This window comes from Sus scrofa, chromosome 6 (assembly GCF_054392235.1).
Source record: "Sus scrofa isolate SSC_HxYL_T2T_F1_AM1 chromosome 6, Sscrofa_HxYL_maternal_Yorkshire_Landrace_v2.0, whole genome shotgun sequence".
In the NCBI taxonomy this organism is placed as follows: domain Eukaryota; kingdom Metazoa; phylum Chordata; class Mammalia; order Artiodactyla; family Suidae; genus Sus; species Sus scrofa.
In genome coordinates, this window is record NC_139388.1 from 83,031,281 (window position 1) to 83,052,021 (window position 20,741).

Below are 20,741 nucleotides of genomic sequence, written 5' to 3' on the forward strand. Positions count from 1 at the left end.
TCCAGCTCATTTCAGCAGACAGAGTTAACAGAGATGCTCTGGGGAGAAGCCTGCCTCAAATTCTCATGGATCTCAAAGTAGCTCAGATAAAGCGACTTGAGAAAAATAAGGAAAAAAGATAATACCCAGTGTTAGTGAAGATGAGGAGAGAAGGAAACTCTCATTCACTGCTGGGGGAAGTGGAAACTGGCCCAGCCACCCTGGAAAGCAATTTGGCACTATTCAGTGTGTGCCCTTTGACCTAGGGATCCCAGAGAAATCCTTCCATAGACCAAAAAGGGGACATGGACGAGGATATTCATGGTAGTGATATCTGTGGACACAGGGAGGTTGAAGCAGGAACAGATAAGTACAAAATAACAGATGTCCCCAAGCCACACCACATCAGCAGCAAAAATCTGGGGTCTGCAGACAGCCACTTGGACAGAGCTTAAAAACAGCACTGGGAGTTCCCATCATGGCTCAGTGGAAATGAATTTGACTAGCATCCATCAGGATGCAGGTTTGACCCCTGACCTCGCTCAGTGGGTTAAGGATTGGGCGTTGCCATGAGCTGTGGTATAGGTCACAGACGAGGCTTGGATCTGGCATTGCTGTGGCGTAGGCATAGGTGGGCAGCTACAGCTCGGATTCAACCCCTAGCCTGGGAACCTCCCTATGCTGTGGATGTGGCCCTAAAAAAGGCAAAACATAAAAATAGAAAAATAAAAACAGTGTTGCGTAGAAAAAAAGGGAAGCAATTGATGAAATTTCTAATACAATGCAATCTTTTCAACCAAATGTCACTGGCTGTTTTACAAGACACTGTGCCTGTCCAGGACATGAACTGCAGACCTCAGATGTTGCGCCCGTGCAGGGGCGGGGAATCTGAGATACATGAGGGAGGACACAAACGAGAGACAGAAATGTAAGCGCTCAGCAGGTGACCCTTTGCTCAGTGTTCACGCAAGGCACCTGTATCCCTCTTATCCCCATTTCATGGATGAGAAAACCAAGACTCAGCGGAGAAGTGGCTTCTGCCAGGGTTCCCAGCTTGCAGAACAGGGCAGGGATTTCAGAAGTGGTGTGACACAGTGCAAACGGTTTCATGGCCAAGCCAGCCAGACCCGGGTGAGGACGCGTGCTCTGCCGGGTCTGGACAGTGGGAACTTAGGCTTGGCAGCCTCATCTTACTGAGCCTTGGTTTCCCCACCCAGGAGATGGAGGAGATGGGGGCCCTGATGCCCCCTTCCAGGGTGAGGTGAGAGCAGTGAGGGTGAATGCCGTGACGCCGTGGGCCTGATACCTTAGGTCTCAATCCGGGATCTCCCTGCAGTCAGGCTGAGAGGGAAGGCGAGGCTCTGGGGTAGAAGGAATCCCCACATCCTTCCTTCCGGTTGGGCTACAGAGGTGCCCAGGCTGCTTGGGACTCCCCGTTTTCCCCCGTCTTCTCGTGCCGGCTGGCCCTCTGCCTCGGCCCTGACTACACCCCACCCCGCCTTTTCTTCCTCTCCTCTTCTTGGTCCCCCTCCCAGCAAAGACAGGCATTGCTTTGGCTCCCGGGCCCTGGACTCCTGGAACAAATTGTGCCTGTCGACCTTCCTGGACACCGACGTGTCCAATCCCATGGAATACGAGTTCAACTTCCAGCTGGAGATCCGAGGGCCATGCCTGCTGGCAGGTGAGTGGGAGCCACCCAGACCCAGGTGGGGCTGGAGAGAAGATCTGGGGTCCCAGGGTGGGGACAGCAGGGGAGGGCGGAGACTCTGGCCAGCCCGGATGGAGGGCAGTCTAAAGCTCATGAAGCCTTACGGCCCCCCTGTTTCCTGCTCCCCAACCTGTTGTCCAGGAGGAGACCTCCCAAGGACAGGTTTCAAGGCTCTCCCTACCCCCACCTCAGTGGCTTCCTGGGGGAAATGTCCAAGGGGGCGTGGCAGTCCATGGTCCTCAAGGCCACAGCCACAGAGCTGCTTCCTGGTACCCCTTGCATAGCAGAATCCCCCGGGGAGCTTTCCAAGCCCTGCCGCCTGGATCCCACCCCAGAGCATCTGATGACGTTGGTCTGGGGTGAGTCCTGGGCACCCCAGACATTTAAAAGCTCCCAGATGATGCTAACAGGCAGCCACAGCTCTGATGGCTCTCCTCCCCCACCCGGTCAAGCTTATAAAAGGACACTAGGATGTGGTTTCTTGTCCACGAGTGTCCTCTCAGCGCAACATGGCATTCCCGCCCAGGAGGAGTGCCCGCCGAGTGAGCGTGGACCTCTAGCATTCTGTGCCCTGTGAGAAGCCACTTCTTTGACCCCCACTGCATCCTGAGGTCAGGTCAGGAAAGGCCACTTGACATGATCCATCTAAGCCCTCATTTGGCAGAGGAGGAAAGGGAGGGGGCCTGCCTGTGGTTTTACACAGCAGGTCAGGAGCCACTAATGGGGCTGGAGGGCCAGTCATCTCTGGCCTGGGTCTCAGGGTCCCCCACCAAGCCCCTCTCCCTCTGGGGACTCCTAAGCCTCTTCTGCTTTTCTGTGCCACTCAGGGGTGGAGAGCCCCACCCACGAGATACGAGCCGACGCCGCCCCGTCCGCCCGCTCTGCCAAGAGTGTCCTCATCACCTTGGCCAACAGGCACACCTTCGACCGCCCAGTGGAGATCCTCATCCACCCCAGCGGTACCCTGCACCAGGCGGGCCCCCGGGTGCCTGTGGGAGGGAGGAGGTGCTAAACCCGGGGGCGCAGACATGTGGACCCCGCCCAGAGGCCAGTGAGAGGGTAGAGGCATGTGGCAGAGGAGAGAAGGCCGGCTGCTTTCCCCTTGGGAAGCTTAGCTTTAACTGGCAGGATTCAGTGTCTCCTGCCCATTCCATCTCCTGAGGCCCCAGCATCTCATCAACCCATTGGTACAATTTGCCTTCAGGGCAGCCCACCAGAGGATTTTCGAACCCTAAGCTCAGTGAGACCCTAGCAGCTCCAAACCATCAGGGAGCTTTCGTCTCTTTAAGAAGCCATACAATTAAAAATAATAATAATAATAAAGGAGTTCCCGATGTGGTTGAGCAGGTTAAGAACATGACATAGTGTCCATGAGGATGCAGGTTGGACCCCTGACCTCACTCAGTGGGTTAAGGATCAGGCATTGCCACAAGCTGCAGCTCACAGATGCAGCTCTGATCCAGCATTGCTGTAGTGGTGGCATAGACTGGCAGCTACTGTTCTGATTTGACCTCTAGCTGGGGAACTTTCATATGCCGCAGGTACAGCTTAAGGAAAAAAAAAAATCCATATGCCTGCTGTATTGCACAGGGAACCATATCCAATCACTTGTGATAGAACATGATAGAAGATAATATGAGGAAAAAATGTGTGTGTGTATATATATATATATATATATGTGGATGACTGGGTCACTTTGTTGTACAGCAGAAATTGACAGAACATTGTAAATCAACAATGCTTTAATTTTTAAAAATTATTTGAAACGAATCCATAGAATGTCAAGATGTGAAAAGATCAGAGCCCAGAACCACTCCCATTTTACAGATCGGTTAAACTGGGACCCAGGGAGGGGCAGTGAATCCCCCACAGCCATTAGGCTGCCCTACCTCCCAGCTAAGGGGTCTTCTTATGGCCCTACACTACTTCCAGCAGCCAGGGACTCCATCCCCAGCTTCCAACTGGGAGTCCTCCCACTGTGAAGACCTGCCCCTCTGCTGAAGACCCCCGGCATCACCCTCACACACCAACAAACCCCAAGAGTTGATCTCATCTCTGCAGAGCCCCACATGCCACATGTCTTGATGGAGAAAGGGGACATGACCCTGGGAGAGTTTGACCAGCATTTGAAGGGAAGAACAGATTTCATTAAAGGAATGAAGAAGAACAGCAGTGCAGAGAGAAAGGTGAGGGTGGCTGAAGCAGCATCATGGGTGGCAGAAATGGGGTGGCATTGGTCTTCCCTGGACCAATGAGGAGACTGAGCCTCATTGGAAGCAGGGGCTGGGGGTGAGCAAGCTGGTGGCAGATCCTTCTCAATGGTTCCCTCAGTGGACTTCCCAGGTGCAGGGGTCACCCTGCCTCCTGCTAGGTCACCTTCTCCTAGTGCCATTAAGGTGCCGGAGCCAGGCAGAATTCTAGGCTGGTGGCAGAAACAACCTTGGTGTTCTCCAGCCTAATCCACACCCCCCAAGAGGCACCACGAACCCTACAGCTGCTGGGTGCCCTCCCGGCTCCATCTCTACTCCTAGGTCTCCCTTTTCCCACCTGTTGAATGGGTCTCTTGCTCTTCCTTCCTTTGGGATCCTTGCTTGCCAATAGGTAAAGAATAAAGGCAGAACAGGAAAAGCCTGAGAAAGAGATTTCCCTCTACCCGCCCTTCCCCCATGAGGCTAATGATAAGGGAGCCATCAGTAGGGGCCTGGAGGTGGGCAAGGGGGTAGGAGGATGCTGGGCCACCCCAGCATCTCCCTCCTGCTCACGGCTCTGCATACCAAGCTGAGTCCTGAATGCCAAGGTAGGCTTAAGAATCATGCCATACTTCTTTTTATTGTGTTCCCTTTTTAGATGAGAAAACTCAGATTTAGCACCCAAAATAACTGGTGAGCTGGGAAAAGGGAGCTGGCTTTGGCGACAATGAGGCTAAGGACTTAGCCTTGCTCTTGGGGGACAGTTATGCTGGATTTAAGGGGCCCTCTCATTTCTGCCGACCTCACTGGCAGAGGACGATGGCACCAGAACCTATAGGAATGCAGAAACAGCTTACAGCTAATGTCATTCCCTTCGACAGAGATCCCACAAGGCTCCTGCTTGATGGGGGATGGGGAAGACAGGGAAGGGAAGGTACATGTGGCTCAATGCCCATCCCTACATTAGAGACCCCACTGGAAACCCCTGCCCTCTCAGAGGTACCCCCTCACCTAGAGGAGTCAGTTGGGATAAAAGGCTGGAGTGGGGGTGGCAGTGCCAGGATGCCCTGAGCTCTTAGAACTGCAGCATGTGGACAAGGGGAGTCTGCCGTGAGCCTCCCAGGCCTGCCTGCCAAGCCTTAGATCAATTAGCCCTGGGACCGCTGAAGCAAATGAGAATTAATTTGCCACCTTGGGTTGGTTATGCAAATACCCTGTATTCTCATGAGCTCCAGGGATGACAGCCATCAACTCACAACTGTTAAGAAGTGATGAGTTTATTGTAATTGGATAATGGCAGCTCAAGGAGACAGCACAGAATCCAGAGCCCCCACGCCACCTCTTGTAGAGGCAAAAATCAGGCTCCTGTCACTTCCAGATGTGGCCGTTGCTGCCTTGGGCTCTGTCATTAAGAGAGCCAGGCTGGGCAGTGGCTTTTGGCAAAGGAGCTCCCTATGGGATGGAGAGCTCAGTCCCTCGCCAGGAAGGAAGACAGGCATCCAGAGGCATCGAACAGGAGGGGTGGGTGGGATGAGCTGTCAAAAACCATGATTAGGAAAGAGGGGGCAAGTGACACAGAGGGATACACTGAGTGCAAGAGATGGAGATACAGAGAGAAGCAGAGACAAATAGAGACAGAGAGACTGAAAAAAAAATGATGCACACAGGTCAGCAGCAGACCAAAACACCCATACAGAGTCATCCTCTCAGTTATTCACTCAACAAACACTAAGTGCCCAGGAGGTGTCAGGCTCTGTTCTAGGCACTGGGGAGACAACAGTGAAAATAGCTTCCTTTCCTCATGGAGCTTATATTCACCAGCACAGGGAAAGAGACAAGAATGAAACATATGAGCAAAATCAGTTTGAAGAGAGCTGGGGACTGTGGATGACATAACATAGGATGATATGATAACGAGTGTTGAGCACTGCATGCTGTTTAGCCAGGTGTTTAGAGAAAGCCTGTCTGAGAATGAGACCTGGTGGATTGTCAAGCACTGGAAGAATGTGCAAAGAACTGGAGGCAGAATAATGATGATGTGTTGGAAAACAGAAAGATGCCCAATGTGGCTGAAATGTAAGGCAAACATGAGATGGCAGAGGTTAGTCCATAAGGGACTTCATGAGCCCCGGTTCAAGGTATTAGGGGACGTTATTGCTTAAGCAAGAGAATAACAAGAATGATCACACTATCTGATCTCTGTTGAGTGGACCATAAGGAGATAAAAGTAGAGGGAAGAGGCCAGGGAGAGGCTATTGCAAAGATCCAGGCAAGAGATGGTACTGTCCTGCACTTGAGTGATCGCAGGGGTGACGGAAGAAGACAAGTTCAGAATGCATTTTACCTACAGAACTGGCAATCCTCTCCTAGGGGACGAGATGTGGGGGGTGAGGAAAAGAGAGGAATCAAGGACAACTTCTAGGTCTTTTGTTTGAACACCTGGGTAGACGAGGACGTTATCCATTGAATTGGGGAAGGGACCCAAATAGACAGAAACTGAGAAGCAGACAAAGAGAAACATGTACACACAGAGAGCGAGACAAAGGAAATCAGGGTGGAGAGAGAGGACAGCAGAGTGAGGATGGAGGAAGTGAGATTTGGTGCAGAGCAATCATGAGAGTCGAGTACATTTCAGCAGCATCGTGACAAGGCCAGCTAAGAGAACACAGGAAGTGACAGAGAACAATGGTGCTGGCCTTCTGTTGATATTTACTGAATCCAGCTCTGTACCAAGCTTTATGTTAAGCCCTGGAGATGCAAGAGGCTCAAGCATGGCCTGCCTTCAAGTAGTACACAAGCCAGAGGGGAGACGGACAAATGAGCAAAAACTGGCACTGTGAGAAGTGCCTGGGTCCCACGACAAATAGAAATAGCATGATGGGTGCTGTTTAGAGACGCTCTCTCTGCTGGATAGTGGGCCTCACCAGCATTGCATTTCTTCCGTGTAACTCGGTGAGGGATGTACTCTTGCTCTCATTTCATGGATGAGGAAAAAAGTCATTAAGTCCACTGGGAAGACTGGGGAAGTCTTTCCAAAGAGGTAAAATTTAAAGCATGAGTAGGAAGTTCTCAGTGGGAGAGACTCGGTAAGCCAGAGAAAGCAAGTTCACAGCCAAGATGAGCCAGGGAATGAATTATCCACTGGGTGTGAAAGGAAAAGAAACCACTATTCAACTGAGGGCCTGCGTGTGTGCCAGAGCCTTCCCTTTTGCATACTAGCTCATCCTCAGAACCACCCTCAGAAGTAGACATTATTTGCCCTGTTTTACAAATGAAGGAACAGACCCAGAGGAGGGACTTGCCCAAGATCACATGGCTGGACCATGACAGAGCTGGGATTCAAACCTAGATCTTTCTGCCTCCAAAGCCCATGCTGCTATTGCATCCTGTGAACGTCTAGCTGAGAAGCCAGGTAGGGTCAACCTGGAAGTCTTTCACGCAGAGGATGAGTGTGATCCTGACAAAGATTAGAGGGTGATGGGGAGCCAGTCTGAGCCCCCAGCTCTGGACCCTGTGAATGCCCAAATGAGAGTTTTCCTTTCTCCTCCAGACAGAAATAATCCGGAAACGCCTCCACAAGGACATTCCCCACCATTCTGTCATCATGCTCAACTTCTGTCCTGACCTCCAGTCAGTCCAGCCCAACCTGAGAAAGACCCATGGAGAGTTTATCTTCCTCATCGACAGGAGTGGAAGCATGAGTGGGACCAGCATCCACAGGGTCAAGGTACCTCTGATAGGACCCTTCCCTTGGGATCTAGGGCTCCAGGGTAATTGGCTTCTCAGCATTTTCTATTCCAAGCATCCCTCCTTCCACACCGGAACCACTTCCTGGTTCCATTTCCACCCATGGCTAAGAGAAATGACAAACAAATTTTTTATATCAGTTTAAACAGAGACCCCCAAACTTAACTTGTTCCCAAGATAAACCCCTGAAGTGCTATGACCAGAGGTTAATCATTGCCTGTTTACAAGGGATGAAGTCAGGAGTGACTTCCCTTGGCATTCTACATGCCTTTGTTGTGTGCCTGCTCTGGCTGAAACACCTCCCTAGGTACTAAGTGAAGAAGGATACAGAGAAGAGAGGAAGGAAACTAACATTTTCTGAGGGCTTCCTATGGGTCAGACACTTTTCAGCTACTTAATGCACAGCTTGGTGTTTAATCTAGGTAATAATCCTATGAGGTCAGTGCTTTTGTCACCATTTTCCAAATGGGAAAACCCGCCTTGAGAGTTTCAGTAACATACCCAAGGTCATGATCTAAAATTAAACCCATATCTGTCCGACTGTTTCTCCTGCATGACATTGGAGATTCATTGAACATACCCCCTGCCATGAAGAAATGTGTAAAACCCAGTATAAATGATTTGGTTCATTTTTTTTTTTCGAATGCCTAATATGTGCAAAGCCCTGTGCTTAGCTATCTAGAAATTCAGCAGCTTATAAACATAGTTCCTGTCCTCAAGGAGCTCACAGACAAGTATAGGGCACAGTCCTATTAACCAAACATTCCTGGGAGCACAATCTGGATGCTTTGGAGTGTTCTGAAGGAGTGTAGAAGAAAGAGTGATAACCCCAGCACCACCAACACACACACACACGCACACGCACACGCACATACACACACATCCAGAAGCATTCTGTCTCCTTCAGGAGATTATTTGCCTCGTTTATGGCATTATCCAACTCTTTCTTGTATTTTCAGTTGTGCAGATGTCTGTCTTCTCCTCTGGAGTTATCCCCTCATTAAAGGAAAGGACCAGATCTTTCTCATCCACCTCTCTCCATGGTGCCTACCTCTGTGTTTATACATGGAAAGCCCCCAGTCACTGTTTATTGGACTGAGTAAAGGATCATAGCTCAAAAGAACAAAGGATGAGGGAATAAGGATAGGGCTCTGCTGTCACCTGAAATTTTATCCCTCCCTCTAGCAAACTTGTTTCCAGGGCAACAGGATCAGCAAGGAGGGAATGGGTTAGGAGGGATCTGTGATACCAGCTATTTCCTCAGCCTTGCTATGACTGGGTGTGATCTTGAAATGTAACAGAGCAGTCATATATGAGACCCAAGTTCCTGTCTGATGCCTCTTGACACTGGGGTGGAAGACTGGTTGATACATTTTCCCCACGCCTGCCCACCATCAAAGGCAAGCATTGAAATGAGGGAGCTGTCCATAGTGCTGGAGTGCTGAATCATGCTCCAGGCATGTGTGGCTGTGTGTATTCCATTCCACAGCTGTACACCAATTTGGAAGACATCTCTCCAGTTACTCTAAAGTATCATGGGATCATAAACCTAAAACATTTCTCTTAGAGAGCATTTGATTCATTTTCCCTGCCATTTTCCAGGTAAGGAAACTGAGTCCTCGAGAGACAAAGATTTCTTCCCAACATCACAGAGCTAGTCCTGGAATCTGAGCCTTCTGGATCTTGATTCAATGCTCTTTTTCCTTACATTATTGATGGGGAATTATACAGACTCTTCCACTGAGAAAATTTTTCTTCTCTAATTGTCATTGCTGCTGCATGGCTCTGTGGGAAGAACAATGCCTTTATTCTAGGGTCAATTCTGCCACTGACTTGCTATGTGGTTTTGGACAAGTTGATTCTCAACTCTGGGCTTCATTTATTCTTTTTGCAAAAAGAGAAGGAGGGATTAATTCAGAGAGAGCAAACATATGTCACACATCCTTCTGTTCCCTCTTCCAAGCCCAGACAGACATCAATAACTGACCACAACATTTTTTTTCCACCCTGATCCTGGATTCAATCTCTATGTCCTTCTCAGATTGGTGCTTCAGGTGGTTACTGCCCATGAATTGGAGTTGGTTTATGAATGGAAATCCAGTTCCTGAATCAAAGACCTTTCCAACCTCTACAATAACTTTCTGTGGCTCACATCTCAGTCCCTTCCCCCTTAGTCTTACTGCATTCTTTTCCAGGTTAGCTGGCTGATCTCAAGGTCATCCCTTCACAAATGCCTTTGCACGGCACACTCCATTGTGCTAAACATGCCCCTTTTAGAGAAAGTCACAGAAACTACTCAGACCGCACACCCCTTTCCCCAGTGACAATGAGGCCATGGAGGGAGGGGTTGCTTGAGTCCTTAGGTGATGCATTAGGTTGAAGTTTTAGGAAAAACTAGGCTTAGGGAGGCAGGAGAGAATAGAAATCCAAACATCCATGCCAAAGGAGAAAGTTCAGCCAATTTAATTTCCTGCAGCTGGTCTCATTCTTCAGCTGCCACTGGCTGCCAAAAACATGGCTTTAAAAATTCTAATAGGTGTGAGCAGAGACAATCTGTATGGATCAGCAGAGTTTCCTGCTAGCAGCAGTACACATTAGTGGCTAATGAAAAAATAAACAGATATTGACTTCTTTTGAAGAAAAAATACATATATTGACAGAAGCAACGAAAGGATATGGACAGAACATTATTGTTAATGTTTACTGAGGGGGATGGAAGAGGGGCAGCAGGTCTGTGGAGCTTAGAAGGCCATATGGTGTGAAAGTTGCCAGGATATACTTGCAGCTGCTTCCTTGCAGATTTTGGAGTATAACAGTTTGTTTCCCTGAAGCTATGCTGAGATCCCTGGGGTGCCATCAATAAATTCTCTGGGGATGAGAGAAAGCCCCTCAATCCTGAGCTCTGTGCCAAGGCAGAGCCGACATGAATAAAGATCTTGGAGCGATGTTTTGAAAGCCTCAGTCCTATTCTTAGTTTTTATAATCCAGTACAATTCCTTAACCCTCTGAGCCTCAGTTTCCTTATCTGCAAAATAGAAGTATGGATATTAATGTGTATCTCAAGGGGCTGGTAATCATAAGCATTTACTGAATGTTTACTATATGCCAGGCTAAGGCTCAGAAGAGTGACATCGCTAGCTAGTCCAAGGTCAAGTTTGCAATGCTAAAGGTGAGACTGAGACCCAGATATGTTTAACTTCCAAGCCTGTCTTCTTAACCACTATGCTATTATACATGTTATAGGGATTAAATGAGATAATTAATATAAAGTGCTCAGCACAATGTTTGGTACATAATAATTTCTTGGTATTTATCATTGCATTGTATCAGCATCAGTATCATATTTTCCCTCTTGTCAGCTCCTCCACTTTCCCTCTGTCATTATTTTTTAGAATGTACCTTTATCAAGGTCTCCTGACTTTGGAAATTTAAATAGGTTAAGACTCTAAAATTCACAGACTTTGAAGGCAAAAGTGCCACATATCTGAGTCATGGCTCCACTACCTACTATCGGGATGCTCACAAACATATCACTCCACCTCTCTGTGTTTCGGTTTTTTTCTTGAATAAAATGGGGATAATACTGTGCTTTCCTCCAAGGGTTATTGTGAAGATTATGTTAGGTAATGCACATAAAGCATATCCAAGATATTCAACAAACATGAGCTAAAGAGACTGTTCCTAAGAGATACGTCTCTAGTTCATGACAGGGGGGGGATGATTCTGATGCAAAAGGCCCTGGATATGAGCCAGAAGCCTGCTCCTTCACCCGTGTGACCTAGAGCCAGCCACATGTCTCCCTTAGATATCAGTTTTGTTTGGGTGGAAGGACTGGGTGCTGCCTGCTCTCCTTACCTCTCAGGGTCAGCAGGAGGTGAAATGGAAACTGGCAAACTATAATAGAATGGCTTGGAGAACTCAGACTTGCTACACGGATGACGAATTTTATGATGAGGGCTTTGGTGCCGCCTCTGGTCAGCACCAGAGAATTTCTTGATCTGGGGGAGAAAGTGATGTTGGGTGCAGACAGGGGGTGAAAGGTCCAGTTGGAGCCTGCTTCTGGGCTGGTATAAGAACACTACGGTGTGGTACCTAAGTAATAACTCCTTCCTTATTCCTCAAATGTCTCTTCTTACCTGTCAGGATGCCATGCTGGTGGCTCTTAAGAGCCTCATGCCAGCCTGCCTCTTCAATGTCATTTGGTTTGGATCCACATTTAAGACCCTCTTCCCTTCCAGTCAGACCTACAGTGAGGTAAGAAGGGGGCATGGCTGGGACCAGGAGGGGTTGGGTGGTGAGGAGCAGAGGCAAGGAAAGAAAAGTAAAGAGGAGGTAACACAAAGGTCTGCCCTCAAAGAGCCGATGCACCTGTAGAGAACCTGGACACCTGTATAGAACTTACATGCCAGGAGCAGAGAACCAAAGGGAGGCTATCTCCATGAAGCAGTCTTCTGACCTCCCTCTTCCTTAGAATAAAGAACATGTGGGTTAAGCTATGGGTGGACACAGGGAGGAGGTACAGGGAAGGGGTAGGGAGAGGATATAGCTTAGGTCTCCCACTCGCTGAAGCCTTTGTCTCAGCAGAATGATAGACTCATACAAGGTTGAGGGAAAAGAGTGGATAGTAAGGGGTAGAAGAGTGAATAGGTGGGCAAGTAAGCTAAGAAGGACACTCACACAGCTCAAGGTACAATTTGGAACAAGAGGACTGTGGCCCCAGGAGCATGTTTAAACTTGGAACATCATACCCAGATTTCGGAACAAGAAGGAAGGGAGGGAGGAAGGGAGGGAGGGTTGGAGGAAGGAAGGAAGGGAGGGAGGAAGAATACAGGAGCCACTTCTCAATTAGAAAATGTATTTATGGATTTTTAAAATACAGAAATACTATATATTGATTTTCCCATGATTTTTAAATCTAGATAATCAAAATGAAAAATTTGAAAATTTCCCATGATCACATCAGTCAGAAAAAAAATAAGAAAAACTACTGTTAAGAGCTTAGTATAAATGCCTCCTTGTCCTAAGCATTTACACACATTTTCAATAAAGATAGGATTAGACCTTCCATATTCTCTGTAACCTATTTTTCTAACAAAACAGCCTATCATGAGCATATGTCCATGCCAGTAAGTATTAATCTGCAGTGTAATTTTAATAGCTGCCTAGTATTTCACTACACAGATAGACAGCAACTTATTTAACTAAACCCTTAACAGTTGCACATTTAGATTGTCACTATTTTTTTTTCTATTTAGTAATCTTCACAGCAGAGATTTTGCATATATCCCCCTAATGATTCCCTCTGGATAAATTTCTACTCTTACTCGTTCAAAAAATACCTCTACATTGTAAGACTTTTGATATATGCCATTACTCTAAGTGTGGACGTTAGAAAAGAATCTTCATGGGCAGAACATCTGATGTCCAGGGAACATCTGTCCTTGCTACCATGACATCCATCCAGTGCCAGGAATCTTTGGCCAATTGGGTTTCACAGTGATGGTCCAAGAGGGAGGAAATCTGAAGCCCAGATTGGGGATATGTTTTCCTCAAACTATCATAGTGATTTAGTGTCACAATCAGGCTAGGACTCAAGTCTTAAGATTTCTAGTCTAATGTTCTTACCACCACACCTCCTGCCTCACTTTCATGCCGAGCAGTTAGGGCTGGATGGGCTGCATTTTCCAGGGGTGTTTGATTTTTAAAGAGGAACAAAGAAAGGCCAGCAGTAAGTTAACCTACCATGAATGGTGGCATTTGGGGCATCATTTGGTGGAATTATTGGGCAGAATTGCACCAAAAAATGGCCACCTATTCCTCCTGTGCATGGGGCAGATATGAAATTAGGAACATGATTCAACCCCAGTGAGGCCGAACTAAGATTGAGGGAACCAAAGGACTCATCCTCCAAGGGGCTTAGAGCTTCCACGCCATATAATGACCCTGGGGACCATCTCCCTGCCCATGGCCCTTCTCTGCAGGAGAGCTTGGCCATGGCCTGTGATAACATCCAGAAGATGCGAGCCGACATGGGTGGCACCAACATCCTCTCCCCACTCAAGTGGATCATCCGGCAGCCAGTGCTCCAAGGCCACCCCAGGCTTCTCTTCCTGATCACAGATGGTGCCGTCCACAACACCGGGAAAGTGCTGGAGCTGGTGCGAAACCACGCCTTCTCCACCAGGTGGGCACCAACAACAGGTCTTAGGGCTCGGTTAGGTTATTCTGGGCTGCCCAGGGCAGGGTGCGCCAGAACAGAGGCAATGTAGAAAATGCCAGAAAGAGAGGAGAAGACCCACAATTCCTACAGTGTTTGTTTCCAGGGTGGTGTGACTGATTTCAAAGTTTACCTTTCCCACAGTGGTTCAGGAGGGATGAGTTGGCCATACCTCCACATTCAGGTCCCAAAGAGCAACCTAGGCAGAGGAAGTCCATCCTGCTGCTTTGACTCTGTGCTGGGGTTGGACTTTATGGGCTGTCCACATGTGTATGTGAGTGCCCATTGATGGCCCTCTTCCTTCTCTCTCACCCTCTGCTTGAAGCTTCAGCCAGCTCTGGGATAGCTCTGCTGGATCACAATCTGCCCCTTTCCCCATCAGGGGACAAAAATAGCAGAGAGGCTAGGAAGTAGCAGCCTCTCTCCTCCCTTTCCTCCAGGTGCTATAGCTTTGGAATTGGCCCCAACGTCTGCCACAGACTGGTGAAAGGGCTGGCAACCGTGTCCAAGGGCAGTGCTGAGTTCCTGGTGGAGGGGGAGCGGCTGCAACCCAAGGTAGGCAGAATGGCTTCAGTCTTTTATGGTGCTGGAACCTCAGGAGCACAGATTGGTCATACAGCAACTTGGTGAGGGGAGCTGGGATTTCACCCCAAGCCTGAGCCCTCCACTAGGCCACACTGCATCCCAGTGAGAATCAAAGGTGGAGGCCACATGGTGGGCTATTTCTGGAGCTGGGACAGGACACCAGATGCCCTGGTCTCCAGCCCCTGGATCATATGCTTCACCCATGGGCTGGGCAGGATTGGGACTCCTGAAGTAGTCACTGCCTCTGTGGCTATGAGTTGTGTTTGGGCTCATCTCTGGCCATCTTCCTGATGATGACAAATGACACCTCAGAAGAATCTAAAGGGCCCAGAAATCAAGATAATTAGAATCTTCTCTCCATTTCCTGCATAATTGGCACAAATAATCCAACCCTTAGAAAATCCTTGTGTCGGTCCAGATCCTCTGGAGACAAGGGACAGAGCTGAAGTTAAGAATGCAAGAGGTTTATTGAGGGATAAAATCTGTGAAAGGGAAAGAGGAAGAAAGAGGAAGGAAAACTCTTTAGTCTGTGTGCAAATGCAACTCTTGTGAAAGAGGAGAGCAGCAGAATTGGGCAGGGAGAACCTCAGACTGAAGTGCAGTTCTGGCAAGGTCTCAACAAACCCAACAGAAATCGCTGAAGCAAGAATTGCCCATTCGGTGGTATATGTTGGGTGGAAAGTCCGGGCACTAATATCCCTGCCATGCTCATTTGTCGCCTGGGAGCTTCCAGAGAGAGGTGTTTTTTTGTTTTGTTTTGTTTTGTTTTATTTGAAAGTTGAAGCATTGTACATAGAGATTATTATCTAACTGCATTCTTTGCAGCCAAAGAGCACAGTCTTTCTTAAAGGGAGATTGAGACAAAGGGGATTGAGATTTTTCAAAGGGACACCTCTATGGCTGCCACAATTTCCAAATCATTTTTCTCCAGCTTTGCAGTATGTTAGAGGAAACTTCAACCACTGTCTAAATGTTAAACTAGCTGTCATTTATTGAACACCTATCATGGGGTAGATACTTTAATTGCAGTATCCCGGATAATCCTCCTAACTACACTGAGAGTTGAGATTACTAGCTCCCTTTAACAGAAGGGGAAGCTGTGGTCCAGGAAGACAAGTTGATTTGCTTAAGATCACTGCTCAGTCTATGTTTTAACACAAACTTTCTGTGTGCCCCGGGCTCATCTCAGCTCTACTCTGAGTCTTAGATTTTTCTCATTTATAAAATGGTATGTTTGGGAGTTCACTGGTGGCCTAGTGGTTAAGGATCTGGCATTGTCACTGCTGTGGCTTGGGTCACGGCTGTGGCATGGATTTGATCCCTAGCCAGGGAATTACCACATCCATGAGTGTGGCCCCCCAAAAAATTGATAGATAGATACATAGATACATAGATAAAATAAATAAATACATTCATACATACATACATACTACACTTAGAAGCAGTGAAGATCTACTCCAACTCTGACATTCCAATAGTCTAAGAAGCTCAGAGGCATATTCACTCCTGAACAAGCCATCTCAAGGCCTGTTGTCACTTCTCTCTTGCTACATTCCCTCATGCTCGCACCCACATTGGTCTTCATGCTCTTCCTCTGTACGTATCCCTGGTCACACATCCCCCCAACTTGTGTTCTTACCCTGCCCAACAGATGGTCAAATCCCTGAAGAAGGCCATGGCTCCAGTCCTGAGTGATGTGACTGTGGAGTGGGTCTTCCCTGAAACCACTGAGGTCCTGATCTCACCTGTCAGCTCCAGCTCCCTCTTCCCTGGAGAACGGTTGGTGGGGTATGGCATTGTCTGTGATGCTTCCTTATACATCTCCAATCCCAGAACCGTAAGTATTTTAGAAATTCCATGGGTCAGTGGGGGTACAGAACTCTGCCCACAAAGCCACACTTGGCTGGAAAGACTATTTATTCATGGCGTCTAGGAACCAATTGCATCTGTGTTTATGTTGTAGGGTATAGTTGTCAGGCCATGGCCATTTGGTCATGGTGACACTGCTTGGGTAAATGCTACCTTCTCAATATGTGGTTCTCAAGATCCTCTGCAACAGAAGAACTTGGGAAACATGTTTAAAATGCAAATCCCTAGGTTTACTGAACGGAAAAATCTCTAAGCATAAGGCCTAGGAACCTGCATTTTACATAATCTCCCCTAAGTGATTTTGATGAACAATTCAGTTCAGAACAACTTTACTCAGGTTTCTTTCCCCAAACACTCTAGCCAAGTCATGTTTCCTTAGATGAATTTGTGCTTTATTTTTTAATATGTGTAAATCCCTCGTATGGGGTGGCAGAAGTGGGATGAAAGCAAGCAACTTCTCAAAGGGAGGTAGAATTCATGCTAAAATGTAGAAGATTACCCAAGAAGCTGTTTTCTCATCTATCTTCCTCTTTAGTCTCTTCGCTCCCCTTTGAAGAATCTGTCGTCTTGTTGTTTTTTTTTTTTTTTTTTTTTTTTGAAGCAAGAATCACAAACTCTTTGCCTAGAGGGATGAAATAGCTTATAAAAATTAAAAGGGCAGGAGTTCCCGTCGTGGTGCAGTGGTTAACAAATCCGACTAGGAACCATGAGGTTGCGGGTTCGGTCCCTGCCCTTGCTCAGTGGGTTAATGATCCGGTGTTGCCGTGAGCTGTGGTGTAGGTTGCAGACGCGGCTCGGATCCCGTGTTGCTGTGGCTCTGGCGTAGGCCGGTAGCTACAGCTCCGATTAGACCCCTAGCCTGGGAACCTCCATATGCCGCGGGAGCAGCCCAAGAAATAGCAAAAAGACAAAAAAAAAAATTAAAAGGGCAAACATGAGGGATAGCCATTGCCACTGAGTTCATAGAGAGGAGAGGTGAGAAATATAGTAAACTGGACAGCACATACCCTGTCTAAATGGTCGGCCCTTCCTCAGCTCTAACAAACTTACCACACAGGAATGTTTCTCCAAGCTTTCAAGATAAGTTAACATTTCATTTGAAATGTCCAGATTTTGGAATTTTTATGGCATCTCTAAGAACCATGGTCAGTAGTGGTAAATGTGTTTTGGAGAGTAGAATGTTCAGCTGCAGAGGGAAAATGCTCAGCCAATGCTGGTCAGGACTGTGCATAGTTTAGGCCTTTCTTGGGGGTCTGGGAGCTAGCAGATCATCCACAGACCGTACTACTAGCAGGGACTATCAAATCCATTCTCTTACCCATGAAACTGGCAATGCTTTCTCCTGCTACTAGTAGAGTTGTTGGGTAAAGGGTGAAAACATGACTTGCCCTTCTGGGAGGCAATCTAGAAATAATAATGAAATTAGAACTATATAACTTTTCAACCCAGAAGAATCTTCTAAGAATCAAACACCAAAAATAAAAGTGATGCAATAGATTTATGTCCAAGGATTGAGCATAGCATTTTTATGGTGGCAAAAGCTAAGCAGCCATGAAGAGAATGCTTAACAATAAGGTGTGGTAGCATATTGCATGTTTAAATGAGTTGATATGAAAGATTTCCAAAATGTTTTAAGTGCAAAATTCCAGCTACTGATAAATGTCAGTAGTATGGTTCAGTTTTTGTAAGACGACCCCCAAAAGCCCTTATATTTTTATATATGTTTATATCATGGAGAACGGAATGAAAGGGACAGATGATTCATGTTTCTAATTTTGCTTATCTATTTGGAGACAGCAGTAGCATTTAGAATTACATTTTTTAAGTTTAATATATAATTCACAATATAAACAACGTAATGATACAGAAAAATCACTTCCATTCACCATCCTTTAAACAGAAGTCTCCCTAAATTCCCCAAGCAAGCAAAAAAACTTTCCTATTATTCCAGTTCTTCAAGTGTGGAACCTCTACCATCTCCTCTCATGCGTCTTGCTGCCCTTTGGACATCCTTCCTACAAGTAGCCCAAGTCCAAGCCCTCTTTTATCTCTCTCCCTCCAGGACAAGAGAAGACGATACAGCATGCTACACTCTCAGGAGTCTGGCAGCTCTGTCTTCTACCACTCACAAGATGAGGGGCCCAGCCCAGACAGTGGAGATTGTGCCAAGAGCTTGGGGGCACCCTTCAGCCTGAGGCAAGCCAAAGACACCCAGCCATCCAGTGGAGACCCCACCATCAATCCTGGTTAGTCTGCTGCCATTTCTTTTCACTTCCTTTTCCAAGGAGGCCATGATTGCTACATTTTACTAAGCACTTACTATGTCCTAAGCACTTTATTCATTCTCATTGAATGGTTAGCAGCTGTGGAGGTGGGCACTATTTTATCATTGGTACAGATGAGGAAATTAAGACTTGGTGAATTCTAGCAACTTGGCTAAGCTCAGGAAACTTGAAAGAGAGTACAGGTAAGTCTAGATCTGTCTTCCTCCAAAACTTCTTTATGGTGTCAGTTTCCATTCAGAGGGTATTTACTGATCACCTACTAAGAGTAGGTACTGAGCGCAGTGTGGGAAGCAAAGATAATTGAAACATGACACCTATCCTTCAGAAGCTTTCCATCTAGTGAGGGAGATACAGTTGACCTTAACTCTGCCAGAAAGTAGAGTGACATGGACCACAGGAAAGGTTAACAAACCATGGGGATCTCAGGAAAGGGCACATCTAGTAGAGGATATTAACAAAGATATAATGAGGGCATTGAGAGGAGATTCCAGGCAGCAGAAACTACTTGAGCAAAGACATGTAGGTATGACACCTGGAAAACACATACACAACTGGTTAATCATCTGGTATGTTTGGAGCACCTTGAAAAACGAGTAGAAATGAGAGTAGCTGGGTAGATAGGTTAGGGCTTGGTTAGGCAAGGCTTTGAATTCCAGGAGAAGTGAAGCACATATTTCAGTAGGCAAGCAGTGGAAAACTCAAGTTTCCAAGCAGGAAAGGGGTATGCTAGCCCCTCTCTTTCCCCACTGTCCTCCACTCTGATGGCTTCCCTGTCACCACTCCTGCTCAGGTCTAGTCCTCTCCCAGCGACGGCGGGCGTACAGCACCAACCAGATCACCAACCACAAGCCCTCCCCAAGGGCCCCCACGGCCAGTGACCCCACAACGGCTGCCAGGAGATACCCACTGCGAAAAGCCAAGCTCCAAGACCTCACCAACAAGACCAGCCTGGATGCTCCGCGGTGGCAAATTGATTTGCAGGTACCCAAGCAGGGCACATTCGAGTTGGGAGGAGCATGGCTGGAGGAGAGCTATGTCTCCTGCTTCAACCACAAGGATGGGGCTTGACCAAAACTTACACTGAAGTGAATTCAGTCTTTCTCCTTTTTCTGGATCTTCATCTGCCTGACATCCAATGACATCTTCCTAATAATAATACCCATTGGTCAGTGACATCACCCAGTCTCTGCTCATAGAACTCCCCATTTGGCAAGATGCACCGCCATCTACACTATCATTTGATTTTACAGCACCCCTTGCAAAGGTGGAAATGTGGGGCCTCACAACCCCCACTCTGCACACATGTGGAAATTGAGGATCAGAGAGTTAAAGTAACTTACCTAGGGTCACATAGCCAGTCAGGAGATTGCAACCTAGGACCTCCTGCCTGCAAAAGCCCTTGCTTTCTCCTCTCTACCACCTTCAGCACCTTCTGAAAATCCCAAGAGTTTTACCCAGGGCAGAGATCGTCTTCAAGTTAGGGCTACAGCAGAGTCAGCCATCCAATGTCGACTTGGACCAGTTTCACAGCCACTTTTGATATGGTCATTCTTTGCTGTAGGGGGCTGTCCTGTGCCTTATAGAATTTTGAGCAACATCCCTGGCCTCTATCCACTGGATGCCAGTAACACTACCATCCCCAATCAAGACAACCAAAAATGTCTGCAAACACTGCCAAATGTCCCCATGGGACGGGGGCAAAATCACCAGGTCGAGAAATACTGTTCTCAATCAAATGGGTGTTTGCTATTATCTGTTTGCTATGTCCCATTTTCTTAAGAATGGGCTTTGTTATTGTGAGTCTACAGTTCCGTAAAAACAAGCTTTCACTCTGCCTCTCCCATCCATAACCCCCACCCCCCCAACCTCCACATACACATAAGCCCCCTCTGCTTCCCAACAATGGAGACATTGCCACGTTGTCACCGAAGGCTCTTCTCTGTGCTTAGACACTCAATGCAGTTGGAAGGCACTGACCTTGGAGTCAAGCAGACTCTGCTCCCCTGGCGTATTTCTTAGCCTCTATGAGACCCAGTTTCTTAGTCTATGAATAGTTTGTTAGATGACTGAGCTAACAACCATCAACAGATGTAGGTGGAGGATTCTTAAAGGCATCAACTAATAAGAAATGAGGTACTTGGTGAAGCACCAGGTATACAATA

General features: G+C 47.3%; 1 protein-coding gene across 9 annotated transcripts in view; it reads left to right on the top strand.

Annotated features, from left to right (window-relative positions):
* VWA5B1 (von Willebrand factor A domain containing 5B1) overlaps positions 1 to 20,741 on the top strand; it is a 63,053-nt gene that overhangs the window by 22,997 nt on the left and 19,315 nt on the right. For all 9 annotated transcript variants that reach the window (XR_014807178.1, XM_084963138.1, XM_084963135.1 and 6 more), the window contains exons 5-14: positions 1,515 to 1,660; positions 2,515 to 2,646; positions 3,749 to 3,873; positions 7,427 to 7,603; positions 11,767 to 11,877; positions 13,605 to 13,807; positions 14,281 to 14,395; positions 16,077 to 16,262; positions 18,357 to 18,540; positions 19,370 to 19,560. Coding sequence is in view for 8 of the 9 variants with exons in the window: in XM_084963138.1 (XP_084819264.1) it covers positions 1,515 to 1,660; positions 2,515 to 2,646; positions 3,749 to 3,873; positions 7,427 to 7,603; positions 11,767 to 11,877; positions 13,605 to 13,807; positions 14,281 to 14,395; positions 16,077 to 16,262; positions 18,357 to 18,540; positions 19,370 to 19,560 (1,570 nt within the window). In the remaining variant the exon portion in view is untranslated. The remainder of the gene's footprint in view (positions 1 to 1,514; positions 1,661 to 2,514; positions 2,647 to 3,748; positions 3,874 to 7,426; positions 7,604 to 11,766; positions 11,878 to 13,604; positions 13,808 to 14,280; positions 14,396 to 16,076; positions 16,263 to 18,356; positions 18,541 to 19,369; positions 19,561 to 20,741) is intronic.